Source organism: Moschus berezovskii, chromosome 9, assembly GCF_049115385.1.
Source record: "Moschus berezovskii isolate FMDL1 chromosome 9, NW_MosBer_1.0, whole genome shotgun sequence".
In the NCBI taxonomy this organism is placed as follows: domain Eukaryota; kingdom Metazoa; phylum Chordata; class Mammalia; order Artiodactyla; family Moschidae; genus Moschus; species Moschus berezovskii.
In genome coordinates this window covers 55,965,859-55,988,215 of record NC_142468.1, presented here as the reverse complement: position 1 = coordinate 55,988,215, position 22,357 = coordinate 55,965,859, and the positions used below count along the sequence as shown (strand labels likewise).

Sequence of the window (22,357 nt, the reverse complement as noted above, 5' to 3'; positions counted from 1 at the left end):
TGATGCCATCCAGCCATCTCATTCTCGGTCGTCCCCTTCTCCTCCCGCCCCCAACCTTTCCCAGCATCAGAGTCTTTTCCAGTGAGTCAACTCGTTGCATGAGATGGCCAAAGTATTGGAGTTTCAGCTTTAACATCAGTCCTTCCAATGAACACCCAGGATCGATCTCCCTTAGAATGGACTGGTTGGATCTCCTTGCAGTCCAAGGGACTCTCAAGAGTCTTCTCCAACACCACAGTTCAAAAGCATCAATTCTTCGGCGATCAGCTTTCTTCACAGTCCAACTCTCACATCCATTCATGACCACGGGAAAAACCATTGCCTTGACTAGACGGACCTTTGTTGGCAAAGTAATGTCTCTGCTTTTTAATATATTATCAAGGTTGGTCATAACGTTCCTTCCAAGGAGTAAGCGTCTTTTAATTTCATGGCTGCAGTCAGCATCTGCAGTGATTTTGGAGCCCAAAAAAACAAAGTCTGACACTGTTTCCACTGTTTTTCCATCTATTTCCCATGAAGTGATGGGACCAGATGCCATGATCTTTGTTTTCTGAATGTTGAGCTTCAAGCCAACCTTTTCACTCTCCTCTTTCACTTTCATCAAGAGGCTTTTGAGTTCCTCTTCACTTTCTGCCATCAGGGTAGTGTCATCAGCATATCTGAGATTATTGATATTTCTCCCAGCAATCTTGATTCCAGCTTGTGCTTCTTCCAGCCCAGAGTTCCTCATGATGTACTCTGCATAGAAGTTAAATAAGCAAGGTGACAATATACAGCCTTGACGCACTCCTTTTCCTATTGGAACCAGTCTGTTGTTACTGTAAAGTTAAAGTAGCTATGACAGGTGTTGCTAGCATACGGATACACATATAGATCAGTGGAGTAGAATTCAGATTTCAGAAATGTATCTTTATTGTTATGGTCGATTGAGTTTTAACAGGGGTGCCAAGGTAATTCCATAGAAAAAGAATAGTCTTTTCAACAAACAGTACTAGGACAACTGGATATAAAGATAGAGCTTATGTATGTGACCCAGCAATTCCGCTCTTAGGTATATACCCAAGGGAATTGAAAGCCTCTGTTTGCTCAAAAACTTGTACAGAAATGTTTATAAAAATATTATTCATAATAACCAGAATGTAATAGCAATCCAAATGTCTATCAACTAATGCATGGATAAACAAAATGTGGTATAAGCCATACAAATGGGTTAACATCCATTTATAAAAAGAAGTCACGTATTGATACAAGTACAAGATGAATGAATCTTGAAAGCATGAATTTAAGTGAAAAAAAGCCAGTCACAAAAGGCCACATATTGTATGATTCTATTTGACTAGAATAGGCAAATCCATACAGATAGAAAGTAGGTTAGTGATTGCCTAGATCTGCAGGGTAGGGAGGAAGGAGGTAAATTGCAGAGAATTGGGAAAAGGTTTTGGGGGAAAATGGGAAATGATTGCTAATAGGCATTGGCTTTCTTTTTGAAATAATGCAAATTTTCTAAAATTGATTATGGTGATAGTTGCACAGCTCTGAATATACTAATTCTAAAGGAGATCAGTCCTGGGTGTTCATTGGAAGGACTGATGCTAAAGCTGAAACTCCAATACTTTGGCCACCTCATGCGACGAGTTGACTCACTGGAAAAGACTCTGATGCTGGGAAGGATTGGGGTCGGGAGGAGAAGGGGACAACAGAGAATGAGATGGCTGGATGGCATCACCGACTCGATGGACATGAGTTTGAGTGAACTCCGGGAGTTGGTGATGGACAGGGAGGCCTGGCGTGCTGTGATTCATGGGGTCGCAAAGAGTCGGACATGACTGAGCGACTGAACTGAACTGAATATACTATAAAATGTTTTATTTGTATACTTTAATGGGTGAATTATATGGAATGTGAATTATATTTTTATAAAGTTCTTATGTTTTTTAAAAAGTACACTTCTTGAAAAATCTCCTGATGGTTGTCAATAATAATAACAATATTTTCTGGTCAATTCTTAGGTCCTCTGGTTATAGTTACTAACTAAACTCCTGGATCACTAGTTGTAAAACTTGAGTATGCCTTGGGATTACCTTGGGGGTTTGTAAAAATGCAGATTACTGGCTGGGAGTGGGGCCTAATAATTTTGCATTTTTAATATACCTTGAAAACCACTGTTTTATCACAGGTTAGGATTAAATTTAACCTCTTTAGAACGTCAAATTCTAGGAACTTCCTGGGTAAAACCTTTCAGTATTTGACTTAGACGTTTGTTGAGTTTGAAGTTGCTGATTTTAAAATCTTTATACTTTCATTGTCTGGTTTTATGAAGGTGCCAAAAAGGAAGGAGCTGCTGGATTCTTCAAAGGGATTGGAAAAGGGCTTGTGGGTGCTGTGGCTCGTCCAACTGGTGGAATCATAGATATGGCCAGCAGCACCTTCCAGGGGATTCAGAGGTAATTAAATGTACACCATGTACAGGCCATGTGTCTATGTGCTGATTGTTGCTAGGAGTACATAAGTATGCTAAATACTCTGCCTGCCCTTAAGGACCTGAAAGTCTGATTGAGAGCTCTTACTGGTGCACAAGGTAGAGCCCCTCCAGAGAGGTGGAAGAAGAGACTTTTTTTATGGCTCAGTTTCTCTTTTATTTGACGAACAGTTATTGGTCCTTACTATATGCCAGGCACTGTGCTAGACACCATGGATACAAAGAGTAGATGGCCTACTCCCCACCTTTATTATTAAGAAAAGGTGGGGGAACATGAAGTCAAACTGACCTGGTTTTAATACTTGTCACAGTATTTTGGCAAGTTATTTAACATTACTGTTTATCAAATATTGATATATTATGTTACATAGTGGGGCTTCCCTGGTAACTCAGTTGGTAAAGAATCTGCCTGCAATGCAAGAGACCCAGGTTCGATCCCTGGGTTTGGAAGATCCCCTGGATAAGGAAATGGCAACCCACTCCAGTATTCTTGCTTGGGAAATCCCATGGACAGAGGAGCCTGGCTGGCTATAGTCCCTGGGTCACAAGAGTCTGACGAAACTCAGCACAGTATTCATGGTTCATGTGTTACACAATATAGTGGTTGAATCAATACAATAATACATTTATGTTATTTTGAGAGATTCTCATGTGTTTTCTTATATGTACTTACACAGGGTGGCAGAATCAACAGAGGATGTGTCCAGGCTCCGTTCCCCTCGCCTGATCCATGAAGATGGCATCATTCGCCCTTATGACCGACAGGAGTCTGAGGGCTATGACATATTTGAGGTATAAATTCTGTTCTTTACGGTCATGAGTGAAATTGAATTTTAAAGATTTCTACGGTCAGAGCTTCATGGCTGGTTCCTAAAATTCCTGATTCATGAACTTCTTTACAGATTACACAGGAAACATTGGTATGCAGGGTAGAATTTGATTATTTATTTGTTTTATTTTATTAGCATAGTGTATTAAATAGGAGTAACTCATCATTTTTTTTCTTTTCTGCACAGGATCAAAGCTTTTTAGTGCAGAAAGGATAATGTTGAAAGTAGTCATAGGCTTTATTACTGTTAGTGTTGAGCGCCTTTCATTTATGTTCTTAAACTTCAGTCCTCTGCTTATAGCTAATTATTGGAATTTCGCTGCTTCCTTTTCTCTCAACCAAATTACTTTATTTGGCCTGTATTGTAAATCTAGATTTATTCAGGTAAACAGAAGCTGGAGGAGAGAAAAAAAGATTATGTACAATTATAATCTTTTGTTAAAACCTTGAAACTTTTTTGGAATTTTTTTTGGCTTATATTTTAGTTTTAATTTTGTAATGTAAACAATGTACACATATGTAAAATGCTATTCTCTTATGACTAGCTTTCCTCCAAAATAAAATTTTTAATATTTTTCTACTTTGACTTTAAAATAAAATGACTCTTCATTATTCTTAGCCTTTGGTTTTTATAGTATGTGATTACATTTTATCTTTCTGCATGCTTCTAACTTTATTTTCTTTCTTTTTTCTGCCTACACAGCAAGAACTGGAAATACAGGAGTAAATGTTTTGTATACTACTACTGATTTCATCCTTAAAAATCAAAACAAACTGTGGTATTAATTGACTGTCCTGATTTATTTAGAGTGAGAGTCCATTTAGATGAAATTATCTTTACATTTCTTACCTCTCTGAACTTTTTATTGTAGTGGCTTGGCCACAGATAAAAACTGATATTCCTGGTAATATTGTACAGGAATAAGAGGTCAATATAAAAGATGAAAAGATGCAGGAAATCAACTTTTGTTTTACATTTAGTTGCAGGGATACTTTATTGAACTTTTACTATCATCCTAAGAATTTCATCTTTTCTTATGGTATTCATATGCATTTCTGGTAAAGTTGCAAAAAAGAAAAAGAATAATTCTTATGTCCAATCTGTGTGTTCTTTATGTATATGAGTCCTGCCGATAGAATTACATAACTGTGTTTCATAAATCACCATAAATTTACTCAAGTTATGAAACTATTGATTGCGGCATATATTTTAAGAAATGAAGTATCACTTGCTCTGGGCTTCCTTGGTGGCTCCGTGGTAAAGAATTTGCCTGCCAAAGCAGGAGACTCAGGTTCAATCCCTGTGTTGGGAAGATCCCCCGGAAATGGCAACCCACTCCAGTATTCTTGTCTGGGAAATCCTGTGGACAGAGGAGCTTGGCAGGCCACAGTTTGTGGGGTCACAAAGAGTCAGACACAACTGAACGACTAAACAACAGTCAGTTGCTCTGGATCAGTCCCTCAACCTCAAATAAGTGTTGGCGCATCAATTTTGGGAATGTATTCCCTTGCCTCTTTTTCTATTTTAATTTCTCAGTACTCTTGCTAGATAAATTGCAATCATTTTCTAATTATGTTATGTACAGTCTTAGCCCTTCATATTTGTACTTTTTAAAAATTAAGTCCCCTTATTGGTTATGCTTATTTCACAATTATTAGTTGTTAAAATAGAAGTTGAACATGTAATTAAGCAGATTACTTATGTGGCTTTTGAATTGATAGATGTCTTTATATTTAAAAACCAATCTCTTTTGCTTTTAAATCCTTCAAGATGATGCATAATCCTAATGGAAATTTTAAAAATATATAAACTATGATTTTGAAGTTAGCAACCTTAGAGTAAATTTTCAACATGTTATATTTTGATTTCTCTTTTTTTCTATAATTGATAAAAATGTTAGATTTAGCAGTATCTTATCTAGCAACTTTCATGTTTCCTTCCAAAACAGAAAACAAATTATGAACTTAGATTTATTATGTTTTACTTTTAAAGAGAATGAAGCTGTTAACATACAACTATTCAGTTGCATTATATATTTTTAAACTATAGTTATCAAAATAATAAATTGAATGCTTCATATTTGAAGCAAGCACTTTAAAGAAGAATTTGTGGTCCCATGAACTGTAGCCCATCAGGCTCCTCTGTCCATGGACTTCTCCAGGTGAGGATACTGGAGTGGGTTGCCATTTCCTTCTCCAGGTGATCTTCCTGACCCAGGGATTGAACCCAGGTCTTCTACATTGCAAGCAGATTCTTTACCATCTGAACCACCAGGGAAGCTTGCTATTTGAAACAAGCACTTTAAAATAGAAGAATGACATCCAAAGACTAGCCTAAAATTGTAGCTGACAAACTTTTCTTGTGCCTAGAGATAATTGAAGGTTGGCAGAAATGGTGCCTCATATACAGTTTTTATGAGAATCAAACACAGTAACTAATTCAAGATTTTGTCTTAAGTCATTACTAATAATTATTCTTTCTTCTTAGGTAAAAGTAATATTTTTCAATTTTCCTGGAAATATTATTAATACAATTTTAATGAAACTTCTGGGAAAATTTTTTTCTTCATTGTTTCCTTTTTTGTGTGTAGTTCTTTACATTGTTCTTTTCCTCATGATTTCCCTTTTATCCAACAGCATGTCAGTAAGCACAAAACTTCAAGAAACTTTATTTTAGCTAAATATAGTCATTGTGTGTGATCCAGTAGTTTTTGTTAAGATATGAGAACTAGAAGAAATAGAATGATTGTACATTAGCAAAAGAGCTTGGTAACTTTTTTCCATGGGTAGCAAGGGTAGGCATGGATCAGTTCAGTTCAGTTCAGTCGCTCAGTCGTGTCCGACTCTCCGCGACCCCATGAATTACAGCACGCCAGGCCTCCCTGTCCATCACCAACTCCCGGAGTACACTCAAACTCATGTCCACAGAGTCGGTGATGCCATCCAGCCATCTCATTCTCGGTCGTCCCCTTCTCCTCCCGCCCCCAACCTTTCCCAGCATCAGAGTCTTTTCCAGTGAGTCAACTCGACGCATGAGGTGGCCAAAGTATTGCAGTTTCAGCTTTAGCATCAGTCCCTCCAATGAACACCCAGGATTGATCTCCTTTAGAATGGACTGGTTGGATCTCCTTGCAGTATAAGGGACTCTCAAGAGTCTTCTCCAACACCACAGTTCAAAAGCATCGATTCTTCGGCGATCAGCCTTCCTCACAGTCCAACTCTCACATCCATACATGACCACGGGAAAAACCATTGCCTTGACTAGACGGACCTTGGTTGGCAAAGTAATGTCTCTGCTTTTTAATATACTATCTAGGTTGGTCATAACTTTCCTTCCAAGGAGCAAACGTCTTTTAATTTCATGGCTGCAATCAGCATCTGCAGTGATTTTGGAGCCCAAAAAAATAAAGTCTGACACTGTTTCCACTGTTTTTCCATCTATTTCCCATGAAGCGATGGGACCAGATGCCATGATCTTTGTTTTCTGAATGTTGAGCTTCAAGCCAACCTTTTCACTCTCCTCTTTCACTTTCATCAAGAGGCATGGATAGTTAAGAAATTTAGGCTGTTTCATCCCTTGCTATCTTGCTGTAATCAGTTAGTTAGGAACAAAGTATTTGATTATGTAGACTGTGCTGGATATCCAAATGAAATGAGACGTCTGTCCTTAAGGGACCAAGTATAACAAAATGTGTAAATATTAAAGAGCATTAGAGGGTAAAATTATATCCTCCTTAGTGCTTGCTGTAATAGGGTACATTCTAAATAATTTGGAATAATTTGGGAATCTTTGGATTTACCCCCTTTTCTTTCCTCCTGAGTATTGCTCTGCATTCTTTAAGAGTGAGCTTTGAAAGTTACTGAATTATATACTGTGTTTTCATAGGATATACTCTTCTACTTATCCTCTCTTCTCCCAGGATAATTACCATCCACACACACACATATATGTACTTACACAGAGACATATATGAAGTATATATATATATATGTGTAGCCAGGTTTTGTTTAATATTCATCTTGCTTCCCATAGTTAATGATTATATAATGTTTAAAATGGCATTCCTTGCTTTTGTGTCTTAATTATATTTTTCCTGGTTCTTAGAAATGCTTCATTTTTAATTCTTTCATTATCATCTGTTGAGCTAACTTTACCTCATATATTTGACTGTTCCCAATTCGTGACATTAGAGCTGTTATCATTATTTTACATTAATGACACCATGATACTATATATATGTATAATATATTTTACATTAATGATACTATGATACTATAATGATGTAAAAAACATCATTATACACGTTGCTTTTTCATTTCTTGTATTATTTCCTTCAAATTTACTTGAAAAAATTGAATGCTTTTGCTAAATATTATATTCTTCCAGTTGCATTTTTGGGAAGGAAGAGTGAATATTTCATAAACTCATCTGCCACAGAGACTGAATCTTAGAGTGTAGTGGGTTTCAGAAGTGCTGAAAACTAGGTTTCTGTAATGTGTTATGGTGGCAAAATATACTTTAAAAGCTTTATTTTTTAAAGTGCAAAGCTTGTAACTAATGAAAATGCATACAAGATGGTAGAAGATGGAAAGTGAGTAGTATTGTACATTTCATCTCAAATCTAAATATTTTAACATATTTAAATTTCAAGGCTGAAAATAAATATGCTAAATTTTCTATTCATTTACATTCATTTTGAAGGAATTAAGGTATAAATATTAAAAGATATTAGTTAATGCACGTGAGGAAGATGTGAGACAAGTAACTGTTACACTTCACTTCTCTCTGAAATCCATTCTGAGGTTGAGACCCCTGTTCTTTAGGGAGTCATCTTTGTTGTTCATGGCTTTTCGTAATTGGTCAAAGAATGACTGGGAACCAAGGATCTTTAAAAAAAAATGTGTATTTTACTATTGAAATAATAAACAAGTGTGCTTTCTCTGCTTGTGATTATTATTGATTATATTATCCTTTTGATAATGTTGATATTGTATTCTTGGTTATAAATTGTTATTATCTTATTTGTTAGGTATGTTTATGTTTTATATTTTCATATATTTTCTCTTCTAATTTCTAATTATGCATTATATATAATATCAATAATATTTCATTAGCATTAATTGTAAATGTAACTTTATTGATATTTAATGTTTGTTGATTGAGGTCACAATAGTTTTGAGATAGTTAAAAAAATGTATTTTAATGTGCTACTATTTATACTTGAATTATTTTATGCTTGTAATTGTATTCAGTAATAAATTGTGCCAGCTGTTTGAAATCTTAGAAATTCTTCATGTTTGTGTTAAGATTGCCATTAAGTTTTCTTTTCTACCAGGAATATAATTCTAGTACGTACTCGTACTCCTCATGCGTGTTTAATATATAAGACCAAATATTCAGCAATATTAGTTATCTTGAAATTTTATTATTTTTATTATTGTAGATCAGTGGTTCTTAACCTTTGAGAAGGATAACAGACCCCTTTAAAAATCTGGTGAAAAATATGAACTGTCCTCTGGAAACAAGTTCAGAAACACATTTTCAAAATTTTGTATTTTTTTAATGGTATTTCATAGGCCTTCCAAAGTGCTTCCAAGGACCCCAGGTTAAGGACCTCTGGAATGTTAATGTCCAGTTTTATACTAGTGTTGGTTCATATAAATGAAATTTGTGATTATTTCTGGTAAAACTATTTAAAAGTTTCAGAATTATCATGCAACAAAGTGTATTTTATTAGAAGATTGCTTAGTAAGCATTTAATAGTTACTTCACTTTTAAGGCTCAGTGAAAAGTTTGTTTATAAAAATGCTGTGAACATTTTTCTAGCTTTGTGTGCCAATCTGTAGAATTGTGCTTTTGGTTTTAATAATTTCTTCCTAACTGGCACTAATATAGAGTATTGGAAATACTGTTCAGATGCATGTTACAACACAAATCTTGAGTCTTCTTTTCTTTTCAGAATCATGTCAAAAAGTTGGAAGGAGAGACTTACCGATACCACTGTGCTATTCCTGGGAACAAGAAGGCAAGCCTTATGGTTACAAATAGGTACTGACTTCAAGTGACATCTTTTCAAATGCTAACTGTATATAAGAATTTTGGAGACGAGAATGACAGTGGATTTAGATAACCATGCTTCAGCTGCACAGTGTTCATTGTCGTTGTTTAGTCACTAAGTGGAGTCTGATTCTTTGTCACCCATGGACTGTATCCTGCAAGGCTCCTCTGTCCGTGTGATTTCCTAGGCAAGAATACTGGAGTGGGTTACCATTTCCTTCTCCAGGAGATCTTCTTGATCCAGGGATCAAACCCACATCTTCTGAATTGGTGGGTGGATTCTTTACCCCTGAGCTGCCTGGGAAGCCCTGTTCGTTATCATAGAATCACAGAAATTCAGGTGTGGATGGTTCCTTCGAGATCATCTGTTCTGACCTTGTTTTGGAGATGCTGAAACTGAGACTAAGCATGGTTTAGAGGCTTAACCAAGTTACACAACTTCTGAGAGACAGAATCGAGTAGAGTTTATCAGTGCAGTAGTGATACTTTTATATGTGAACTGTACATCCAGTTATGGAGGATGAATTTACTTTTTCTCACTAGGTTATATTTTGGAGGTTGAGCATACCTTTTTAAAAGTATGTTATTATATCTTTGTGTGTTTCATTTTCTTTCTAAATATCTTGGGAGTGGTGGATAATTTTTCCCAATAAAAGAACTTGGACTAAACTACTAAGTTTATTTTCCTGAGATCTACCCTACATCACTTATTCTAATTACAGATAAATAATTTTCAAAACATTCTAAGTTATGTATTTTTTAGGACTAAAGCAAAGCACTTATAGTAGGTAACATTTATATATTATATTTATTACTACTGCATTTAAATGTATTTAGGTGGGAAGGAGAGAAAGGAAAACTTTAGAATTCAGGCTTAAATCTACAAACTGTTTCTAAGAGAGAGTTAGCTAGTCCTCTGATTTGCCCACTAATTAAGTCAAAATATTCATGAAACAATCTAAAGAGTAGTTTTTATATATTTTTTTTATGTAATTCCACGCTAAGCAATGGAAACCTATCTTTTGGGGGTTGTATGTAATATTTTAGTAGTTGTTTGATTTAGGCATTTGGTAGGAATATTAACATGTACATTATACATCTATTTTTCTTCAAGTAAGTTGAAAAATCATAGTAATTTGAAATTGTAAGTAGAAAAATAATAATTTCAAATCTGATCACTTGTAGAGATTTTCAGGAGACAATTAGTAAAATAACATTCCTGACCAGCACAGTGAGTTACTCTCCCTTAGGTCTGAAGGGGCAGCCTTTAGAGACCAGGGTTGGATGACCGAATATGAAAGAAAAGGGAATACCAGATGACTTCACTGGTTTTTGGCTTGAGTGCCATCTACAGTAGATTGGTGGAAAAGATGATGACTTGTTTCCATTTTGAACTTAATGAGTTTGACATAGCTTTGAGATATCAAAGTAAAGGTCAAGGAGATGTGTAGAAATAGGTATAGGTGTAGATACTTGGAGTTTGGATAAAGATCTGGAGTTGAGATCCAAGAGGCCATCCTGAGAGAATGTGTTATTCAGAAGACAAGATTTGTACTCCGGGAAACGTGGTGCAGGAGGGAAAAAGTTAAGGAGGTTGAGGGCAGCAGGAGGACAATAGTATTGTCAAAATGGTCAAGAGTAGCATTTTAAGACAGTCAAAACAGTGAATTGCGTTTGATGCAGTGATTTGTATTAGTTATCTTTAACTCTTATCTCTATCTTCTGGTTCTCTACTAGGCAGGAAGCTGGGGGTAGGGGCGCCGGAGTACACCTCCTAAAGACTTTGGAATGGGTAGGGGTGTTGGAGGTTGTCGCAGTGTTTGAAGGCACTGCAGGCACTTGGTAGGCTGGGGCCCTGAATGAATGCTGCACTTCCTACAGTGCTCGACACAGTCCCAAGTACGCCCACAATTTCAGGGGCACCTGTGCAGAAAGATACAGTGCCCAGGGTCTGTATCAGTCCTTAGCCCTTCAGTCACCGAGTTCCTTCACCCCTACCTTCTAAACATCTAGAATCTATCTCTTTCTTCTTCTCACAGCCACCACCTTAAATGAGGCTCTCACTGTTTCCTGATTGGACTGTTATGGTCACTTTCCAGCTTCATTGTCTACCCCATCTCTCCTCCATTGGCCATGACTCTTCAATAAGAAAATTTATCATATCATTTTTGTCATCTGTAGATTAAAGTCAAAATTTCTTAACAACCTCCACTACCCCCTCAACCCCACCCACCTAAAAAGGAAAAAACCTTCAAGAGCTGGCGCCAAGCTAATTTTCTCGCCTCTGTATATGTCTAGTACTCCAGCTGCAGACCTCCACTTTTTTGTACCACCATATATGTTACTGTAGTCTTCCCTTTGTCTAGAGTATAATTTCCCTTTCCTACCTAGAAGACTTCCTCCTTTCAAGAATCAGCTCTTACCCTACCTAGTTTATCAACAGTCAGTCCCTCCCTCCTGTGTGCCAGGAGAATTTTCCACACACTCCATTAGTATTCTTGGGCTTCCTTTGTGGCTCAGCTGGTAAAGAATCTGCCTGCAACGCAGGAGACCTGGGTTCGATCCCTGGGTTGGGGAGATCCCCTGGAGAAGGGAAGGTCTACCCACTCTAGTATTCTGGCGTGGAGAATCGCATGGACTGTGTAGTCCATGGGGTCACAAAGAGTCTGACGTGACAGAGTGAATTTCACTTCCCCTTTTAGCCTATAAATACATCTCAAGTAGAAAGCCGAGTCTTTGCTTCTCCAGCACCGTGCACATTCGTAGATTCAACGGCGCTCCTTTCCTAGTTTTGCTGTTACAGAAACTTTGGAATCAAGTATAGTTATATCAGTACCTAGTCTGAATCACACACTGGGAAATCAGTGTGGATGCCCTTTAAGGATTCTGTGATTTTTTTTTTTTAATTGCTGTTGAGTAAGATGAGCTGCTCACTCTGTGATATAGTACATCAGTATTAAAATGTTCAAACCTGATATTTATTAGTAGGCCTAACATGAATCTTTGCTGACGTTTGAAGTTTGTGACATTTCTTTCCTGATTAGAAGGCATACATGATTGACAGTAAAAAGCAATTAATAATTTTCCAAGTAAAACATTTTCAGGAGCTTCTGCCTTTATTACTTCCTGGATGAAAGTACAGCCTGTTCCTTATGTGTTTTAAAGAGAATGATTTCAGTTTTCTGCTCAGTTTTTTAAAAATGACACTTTCCTGAATTTTGCAAGATTGGCAGAAGGGGGATTTTTGAAGTTCTGCTGTTGGTTGTGCTATGTTTCCTCTTTGACAGTTATCTTTTTTTTTTTTTTTTAATGTGAAGCATACATTTTTGTAGTGTGCCAGGTTATATTGCTTACTAAGCAGGTAATATCTATGGCATCTAGTAGATTGAAATATTAGAATAATTGACTGTCTTTATCAATACCTATATATTTCTGTTTCTTTTTGCAAAATAGGCGGGTTTTGTGTGTAAAGGAAGTTGAAATCCTAGGCCATATGTCCGTAGACTGGCAATATCTATTTGAAGATTTTGTACAGTCTCCCACTGTCGATGGAAATGTGCTCAAAATATCAGTTGAGGTAAGAAAACATGAATCACACACCTTTAGAGCCAAAAATTTATTAAATGACTAGAAACCAGGCGTGCTTTCTGATTCTTGTTTTACAGTTAACTGCATAAAGTATTTGAAGGATTATTATTATTATCATATGCTGAAAAGTAAAGGAAAATGTAATTTGTGTTCTCTACTTCGTTTTCTGGCAGTCCTTGATTGCACTGAGTGAGATATTAAACCTGTTCACTGAAAGAGTTAGGTTCCTTTTTGGTAGAAGAATGGAAGTGAATAGAAGTGGCTTTTTTTTGTTTGTTTGGTTTACTTCATATGGATATGATTTTGCTATAATATAAAATACTTCTGGGAAGAGTCCCCATTTTAGGATTTAAGGAGATTATTATAAACATTATGTCTAGAACACTCACATATAGTAATGTTTGGCATTTATAGAAGAATTGGGGGCGGGAGGAGAAGGGGACGACAGAGAATGAGATGGCTGGATGGCATCACCGACTCGATGGACATGAATTTGAGTGAACTCCGGGAGTTGGTGATGGACAGGGAGGCCTGGCATGCTGTGATTCATGGGGTTGCAAAGAGTCGGACACGACTGAGCGACTGAACTGAACTGAATGCATTTTAAGTATATAATAATGCTTTCATGTCTTTTCCTCTCCATTTTCTGTGGAAAAACTTTTTAATTGTATAGCACGTAATTAGCAAAAATGATACCCTATCTTTTGCTTAATTCTCAAACTCATTTTACTTTGTAATGTATAATTTTTCTTATATATGATATAATTCTATTTTCACCCTTTAAAAAAAATAGGAATTAATGGTAATTTCTATATTTTTTCCTAAGCAGTAATGATGTTATCTCTATTACTGAAACTATCTGAAAAATGGTTACTGAATTATAAAATTCAATAGTTAGAGATGTAAGTACTGTTATCCTTTAATTTATGTTTCCTTTCTTTTCATAGAAGTTTATAAGTAAGAGGAACCACTTATGAAACCATGCCATTTTGTATTTCAGCCTTACCTCATTGCAGAATTTCAAAACTGAAAGAGTGTCTTGGTATATGAAACATAGTTTTCAGACCACTGAAAGACTGTCTTCCCTGTTAGTATGCATGTATATTACAGTTCTCTCAGTTATCACTTTCCTTTGACATCAGTGGTGAGAATTGACTCAGTGTATTTCACATTATGTACAAATTTTATCCATCAGTCAAGGAAATAAAGGGAGGGTTTTTGATTTGTCAGATGTGATGAGTTATCAAGTGGTATTTCTGTATGCTATTTATCATCGCCTGCAGAAAGCCATCATTTTTTGCAGATAGATGTATACTCATCTAATTTCATAAATTCTAACAACTCACATATGGAGTCACTATCCTTGTACCAAAAATGATTTATTTCTTATCAGACCTGAATATGTGTATTTGGTTAGTCTGCTGATTATAAAATAGAGTTGACATTTAAGTGCTCAATTAAAGGTTATAGGTTTTTTTCCTTCCCCATAATAATTTCTTTTCTATCATTATTTGTTTTGAAACAGAAACAAGGTCTGTTCCAAAGAAAAGATAGTGCCAATCAAGGCTACATTCAGAAAATTTACCTGCGGGATAGCACCACAGCAGAGGTAAATGGTTTGAAGAATGCCCCCTCCTTTTTTTAGCTGCAAGACAAAAGAAAAATCTGTTATAATTAGCAACAGTCATTACTTTTCCCAAAAGATCTTCAAGTTAAAGCTTTGGATGGATAGATAAGCTTGGAATAAAATATTGTGGGCAGACCGGTCTTCGCATGACACGTACTGACTGTGAATTCTTCCTTTTGGACCTGTGTGAACAGCTCATACCCTTGAGCTCTCCACCATGTGAGCCTGTACTTGTCTTTACCATTTGTGATAAATATTTTGTTTTCCAGAGAGCATGTCATGCCATTGAGGAAGGACAGTTAATGAGACACCAGCAAAAATTGATGAAGCAATCATCACTGAGAATTCTCAGGCCCCAAGTACTGTCTTAATCACAGATCCCAGGGACTGCTGCTGGGAGAAAAACCAATCACCATCTTGTCTGTAAACCACTCTTCGTTATCTTGCTAAAGAGAATTTTTCAAGGAATCCTTTAATTTTGGAATTTTTTTTCTAGAGTAATTCGTTTTCCATTTCCCCCCAGTTTTGGCTCCAGTTTGACTGTGTGTTTGATAGCAGTCCATGTCTACACCGCCGCCTGATGGTCCTGTTAAAGAAATACCACTTAAACTTCAGAGTGACATTTCCATGAATGTTAAAATTGTGGAACAAGGGTAATAAACTTGTTTTTAATTAAAATCCCTAATAAAAAATAAGAAAGGAGCTTAGAATGACTAGTGTTCTCTGAGAGCTTTTTAGACAATTGTGTCTTTGGACAAAATGTTGTATATTTTGTTCAGTAATTGAACTGATGTAACATTTTTGGTAACTGAGTGGTTGACTTAAGAAAAACCATTGAGAAATGACATGTTTCTTTCTTTTTTTTTTCCTGGGAAAACATTATTTTCTCCTAATAAAAACATGTCTTGCTCTGGTGCTTATTTTTCTTCCTTGCACTATACTATAAAGAAGAATGAAAATCAAACCTTAAAATATCTGTACTCTGTTCTCTGGACGTTTTGGGTATTATTTACATGAACTTATGTGGCACAATTGTAATGTGCTGATGCATGAAAATATTGCACTTTAAGTTTTTCAAGTCAGGTATGAAAAATTTAATATTTTTATATACCTAGAACTTGTTTTTTTTTATTAGTTGAAAGATATTTAAGGGCATCATAACTTAACATTTAATTTTAACACATACCTAGAAATGTATTTTAAATACTTTGTAGGAAGAATGAAAAATCTAGTTGTTTTATATATGAATAAAATAAGGCATCTAGCAACACTGTGGGAAAATCATTGATGTGTCCTTTGAGTGAGCAGGCTCAGTTCATTTTTGTTCTTTCTGCATCTTGTTTATGCTGGTTAGAGATGCACTGCCTATAAGAGCTTTTTTAAAAATGCTCAGAAGTTTTTCATTTCTGTGGATGAATCCTAAAATTTACTCATGTTTTTTAACATGACGTTTGCTTAAAGTCACTGAAATGAAATGAAGTTGTGCACAAACTTGGTTTACTCTGTTTTGTTGATATGTGTGGTAATATTTCTACTATCCTTATTCGTATTTTTTAAGACTGGCCTTAAAACTTTAAAAAGTCTTCCTAGTTATAAACTTACTGTAGGCTCCAAAACAAAAGGTATACTAATGCCCTAAATATTTGATTCAGTATTGTGGTCTTTGCCTTTTCAACATCACTTTTTTTCTGTCAGGAAACTTTTAAGCAGAATTTCTGTGTCAGTTATTAATTGCAGTTTATTCAAGTGTACTTATATTTTGTGTCTTTAAAAGTGACTTAATCAGGAATTTGAGATATCTAGTTATATTTTTCTAAAATCACAGCTATTGACAATATCCTGAATATTAAATTATATTTTATTGATGGCATGTACAAAATATTGAACTAAGAAAAATTAATTTACGGAAACCCAGAAATTCATCATCTCATTTGGCTTAGAAATAAACTTCCAAATATTTGTACCGTTTTTGTTTGATTTAATCCCCTGGGTGAGAAGTAATTCATTAGTAAAGTGTAATAATGTCTTTTGTGTTTTTTAAAATGCTTTGGGAGTCAACTGCTTACATATGAACTACTGAGAGAAATTGAACATTTGGTGCATTGTTTGCAGGTGTGAAAACCTTGTGGGTTTGTGTTTCATATTCAATAATATTTGCTTTTACTTTTTGTGACACGTTAGATTAATAGTTATGGAAAGCTTTTTAAAAATTTTTATTGAAGTATCAGTTCAGTTCAGTGGCTGAGTCGTGTCCGACTCTTTGCGACCCCATGAATCACAGCACGCCAGGCCTCCCTGTCCATCACCATTGAAGTATAGTTGAATTATAATGTCATGTTAATGTCTGCTGTACGGCAAAGTGACTCAGCTTGTATATATACATATATATTCTTTTTCTTCTTCTTTTCCATTATGGTTTGTCATAGGATATTGAATATAGTTCTCAAGAGCTTTCAAAGATGCTAAGCAGGAGAAGGTTTTTCCTGGGGGTATGCATCTTCAGTGCCTAGAGAATACAGAGAACCTCTGTGACCATGGACCTGGCTGCCACATTACGAATTTATCGCTTCATTTGCTGTGTCCATGCTTTCTATCAGTCACGAACTGGGGATGGCAAGGATATTGGGGCTTGCCCCCTCCTGGGAGACAGGGAGCTCCTCTGATAGCCGACTTTGGCCTGAAGACTCCTCAGTGGATTTACAGAACCTTTCTTAGACCACTCAGCAGTCTGGGAGGCTTCCACATAGTCTGTCCGTGTCTGTGTTTTTCTTTTTTATCTCCCACCCTCCACCCCATCACACTGGGAGCTCAGACTACAGGTCTGAAGGCTTTCACAGTACTGGGTTATCCACTATGAAGAACAGGTGCTGGCTGAGGAATATAGCAAAACCGGGGCCATCAAAATGAAAAAAAGGACAAAAGATTCAAGGTTCATAAGAAAAATGTGATCTAGGATATTAATGCATATATATGAAATCTAGAAAGGTGGTACCAACGATCCTAGGGTGAACTTCTTTACATGTGTTTCATGATTTAGTATTGTTTTTATTTTGAATTATGTGTAAGGGAGGGGACTGTCACCCTTTTGGTGCTGTGGCCTCTAAGTGCATTGATGTGGTGCTGCCTGGACACCTGTATTTTTAACAGGGCTCCATGTGTATTTCTAAGATACAACTGGGACTAAAAAAGTTAATACTGATGATTTAAAGTAATTAAACTCTTAAAGAACTCTGCAGGTATCAGTGCCAGTTAAATTACAGCATTGCAGTTACTGCCATAGCTAGAAGAATCATCTCTTTACTGGGGAGAAAACCAAAGTTGGTTTTAATATATAAAATTTTATTTATTTTTATTTTTGGTTGTGCTGGCTCTTTGTTACTGCTTGGGCTTTTCTCTAGTTGCAGCATGCAGGCTTCTCATTGCGGTGGCTTCTCGTTGCAGAGCACAGGCTCTAGGGAACACGGGCTTCTTTAGTTGTGACACATGGGTTCAATAGCTGCGATTCCCAGGCTCCAGAGCACAGGCTCAGTAGTTGAGGCCCACAGGCTTAGTTGCTTGGTGGCATGTAGAATACACCCAGATCAGGGGTTGTACCCATGTCTCCTGCACTGGCAGATGAATTCTTTACTAGTGGGCCACCAAGGAAGCCCCAAACCAGAGGCTTTTAAGGGGTAGGTGATTAGTCTAGAAATTCTTAAGGATTTGGAGATTATTCTAGAAAGCTGAGCACTGAAGAATTGATGTTTTTGAACTATGGTGTTGGAGAAGACACTTGAGAGTCCCCTGGACTGCAGGGCGATCCAACCAGTCAATACTAAAGGAAATCAGTCCTGAATTTTCATTGGAAGGACTGATACTGAAGCTGAAGCTCCAATACTTTAGCCACCAGATGCGAAGAACTGACTCTTTGGAAAAGACCTTGATGCTGGGAAAGATTGAAGGCGGGAGGAAAAGGAGACGACAGAGGATGAGATGGTTGAGTAGTATCACCGACTCGATGGACATGAATTTGAGCAAGCTCCGGGAGTTGATAATGGACAGGGAAGCCTGGCGTGCTGCAGTCCATAGGGCCGCAAAGAGTCGGACACGACTCAGTGACTGAACTGAGGAGATTATTCATATTAAAATCCTTGAGGGGCAAGCCCTTGTGGTTGAGAATGACTGCAAGGATGACAATTAATACTGATGAAAGTGGGTTCTGTGTTGTGTGTGTATGTTGGCTCTGAAAAGAAATTTGAGACTCCATGGGCCAGAGGGAGCCCATTTCTCTTAGTAACTGCATGTAGTAGAACTTATGCTTACAGTTTTTGAATTTAATTCTCAGCACTGAGTTTCTTTTTGAACTGAGAAAGCCTTTGGAAACACATTTTGTTTGTTTTTTACGTATTGCAGACCTTCAATCCCTTACCTAGATTCACAAAGCTCTGAAAGCCAAAAGGTTTTTTATAAGTTTATAGTGGAGACATTTGACAGCAAAATCTGAACTGAACTGATATGAGGCTATTGTGGTCTTAATTCTATTTATGTCAATGAGTTTGTCTGTAGTAAAATTAATGTATTTGATTATGGGGTGCCACTCTAGACTTCCTTAGAGGTGTACCAGCTCTGTGATATATGAAACATATTGCCTTTCTAAAATTTGAAAAATTCTGTATTGTGAGATACATCTGGTCCCAAGGATTTCAGATAAATTATAGGTCTGTATAACCTCAAAATTATCTGTTTATTAAAGCTCCATCCTGAATTTTGGAAACATCATAAAACAAGAGAAGCCACGAAGAACCACAGAATTTTCTTCCCTCTTCAGACCATGTCAGTGTTTCATTTCAGTTTTGCTGGGAAATTGTTTTGGTGAAGAATTCAAAGTAATTGGTGTCATCATATAGGAGATTGAAACATTACTATGGTTTCTGTCCTCTTCTCTGTTAATTAAGTAAATATCTGGTGAACAAAATGTTTTTAGGATTGACCCCTAGTGCAAAAATAATTAGAATGGTAATGAAACAGGCCAACATGATCCTTTAGGGTGATAAAGGAGATAGGGCAGGAGAAGAAGGGGGTGACAGAGGATCAGATGGTTGGACGGCATCACTGACTCAACGGACATGAGTCTGAGCAAACTCTGGGAGATAGTGAAGGACAGGGAAGCCTGGTGTGCTGTGGTCCATGGGGTCGCCAAGAGTCAGACACAGCTGAGCAACTGAACAAGGGTGATAGCATGCACTGAGATAGGAGTGAACACACACTTTACACTTCACCAGAGGTTGCTGCTGTAAATCAGTTAAGCATGCACTTACTGAGGGTTTAAATTAAGAAGCCACACTTGAACAGGACGCATCTCCCTTCTCTATGGAGCTCTTTTAGAGATTCTTAACCCACTTTGACTCTTCTGATCAAATCTTACTTCATTCAATTCAGAGTGATTCACACTTTCAAAAGTAGTGGGGAAGGAAAGGGAGGGGGGCATGAATTAGAGTATTAACCGAGTTAAATTTTTCATTAAAGATTTCCTGGACTCTGCAGTCATTCAAGTATCAGCAGCTGTGTAATGTAAGTAGTAGATTGTTTTTTTCTTTAAGCCAAGATAAAGGAGTCATACTTAGTTGTAAAGTCTGTATGACATTTTAATATATCTGGAATTATTGACTGTGCAGGAAATAACTGCTTGCCTGTGTAGATTCCTTTGTTTAAAGCTTAGAGACCTAGAAAATGCTCCTTTGGAACTGACCCCAAATGAACAGAGTGGAAATTTTGCATGATCATTATTACAATCCAGATGGTGAATGGTTACTATTAAAAACACTATTTTGTAGAGGTCATGAAGACTGATTACCCATGACTCAGACTGGTGAATAAGAATATATCGCCCCTTCTATTTAAAATTAATGACTCAAATCAATTAATGTTGAGTTATAATGCAGCTCTTTTAGAAGCACCAATAATGCTTGCTTTTATGTCAAATGGATTAATTTTTAATTAGTATTATCATTCACTTTTTGGAAAAAGTAATTCCCTTGGCAGTCTTTGTTTTAGTTGTACTTAAATGCACACAATTATAATAGTCCGTGGTTGGAAGGTCCTTACATTAAGCATAACTCTGCTTTCCTGTGGCTTCCGTCTGTTGAACTCAGTCCCAATCCTTGGGGCCCTGAAAGTAAGAATGACTTTTTATATAGACAAAGCCCAGTTATAACTAATCTTTCCTCTCCTGGCTGGTGTCCTTCTCATGAGATGCATTCCCCCCAGCAGTACATATGTGTTAATATTTCAGAGAGAAGAAATACAGGTTTGTTTTCTGTGAAAGAATGTTCCTTAAACTCTGAGAATTTTCATTTTTACAATAGAAGACTTGGAAACCATTTACTGTCTGTCTGCTGTGTGCTAAGTCACTTCAGTCATGTTCGACTATTTGTAACCTTATGGACTGTAGCCTGCCAGGATCCTCTGTCCATTGGATTCTCCAGGCAAGAATACTGGAGTGGGTTTCCATGCCCTCCTCCAGGGGATCTTCCAGCCCAGGGATTGAACCCGCTCCTCTTATGTCTCCTGCATTGGCAGATGGATTCTTTATCACTGAGCCACCTGTAAAGCCTGCTAGTTCCCTGACCAGGGTTCAAACCCAGGCCCCCTGCACTGGGAGCATGGAATCTTAGCCACCCATTTATTGGGACCACCAGGGAAGTCCCAGTACGTGATTGTTTAAAACAATGACTGTTTATAAATGGAAGCCTGTATGTGGAGGCACTGAGTAATAGAATTGAAGGCTGAACTCAGGTCCATTCATTCAGTAAGTCATATAAGTCTTCAAGTTCTCATTTCTTTTACCTAAACCATCCCTGATTAGACATAAATTCAGGTCATCCCATCATCTTGATGGTCCTCCCCTAAATACAACAGTTAATCCATGTCTCTCTTAGATATTGTACCTGATCTGGATGAGTGTTGCCAGAGAGAACTTAGGCAGAGTGGTACCTGGGCAATCCCATATTTTCTTCTACCTTTCTAATAATAAGTATAGTCCCCTTTGGACTGCAAGGAGATCCAACCAGTCCATTCTAAAGGAGATCAATCCTGGGTGTTCATTGGAAGGACTGATGCTAAAGCTGAAACTCCAATACTTTGGCCACCTCATGCGACGAGTTGACTCACTGGAAAAGACTCTGATGCTGGGAAGGATTGGGGGCGGGAGGAGAAGGGGATGACAGAGAATGAGATGGCTGGATGGCATCACCGACTCTGTGGACATGAGTTTGAGTGAACTCCGGGAGTTGGTGATGGACAGGGAGGCCTGGCGTGCTGTGATTCATGGGGTTGCAAAGAGTCGGACACGACTGAGCAACTGAACTGAAGTGATCCCAACCTATTAGAGTAATAACTTACATAAAGTAAAATGTCCCCATTATTGTACTACTTTTCCTCATGATTATAATGTATGAATCTCATAACTTTTACTTGAGAATATTGTTGTTTTCCCTTTTATCTTTTATTAAACATAACAGTGAACTTGTGTGGTACTATAAATTTAAAATCAAAAGATCCCCTCCCCTGCCCAATCCCTTTACCTTTCTCAGCCTCAGTTTCTTCATTTGAAAGTAAGACCTCTGGACCAGATCTGCCTTTTTGTGCTCTGTGTGGATTTTATAGATACGGAAAAAGTGATGGGTTTTTATCATTGTTAATCAGAGTGTGAGATGTGTGACTTGAAGGTATTCCTATATCCTCTTTCCCACAGTATCCCTGTAGAACTTAAATATATGTATTTTTAATGATCAGTGA

General features: G+C 37.0%; 1 protein-coding gene across 1 annotated transcript in view; it reads left to right on the top strand.

Annotated features, from left to right (window-relative positions):
- The window catches only part of VPS13C (vacuolar protein sorting 13 homolog C), a 181,163-nt gene extending 164,614 nt beyond the window's left edge, over nt 1-16,549 (top strand). Inside the window, exons 78-83 of the mRNA XM_055437136.2 lie at nt 2,321-2,444; nt 3,157-3,271; nt 9,269-9,357; nt 12,820-12,943; nt 14,480-14,563; nt 14,851-16,549. Of these exons, the coding sequence (XP_055293111.2) occupies nt 2,321-2,444; nt 3,157-3,271; nt 9,269-9,357; nt 12,820-12,943; nt 14,480-14,563; nt 14,851-14,952 (638 nt within the window). The 3' untranslated portion in view covers nt 14,953-16,549. The remainder of the gene's footprint in view (nt 1-2,320; nt 2,445-3,156; nt 3,272-9,268; nt 9,358-12,819; nt 12,944-14,479; nt 14,564-14,850) is intronic.
- The last annotated feature ends 5,808 nt before the right edge of the window (nt 16,550-22,357 follow it).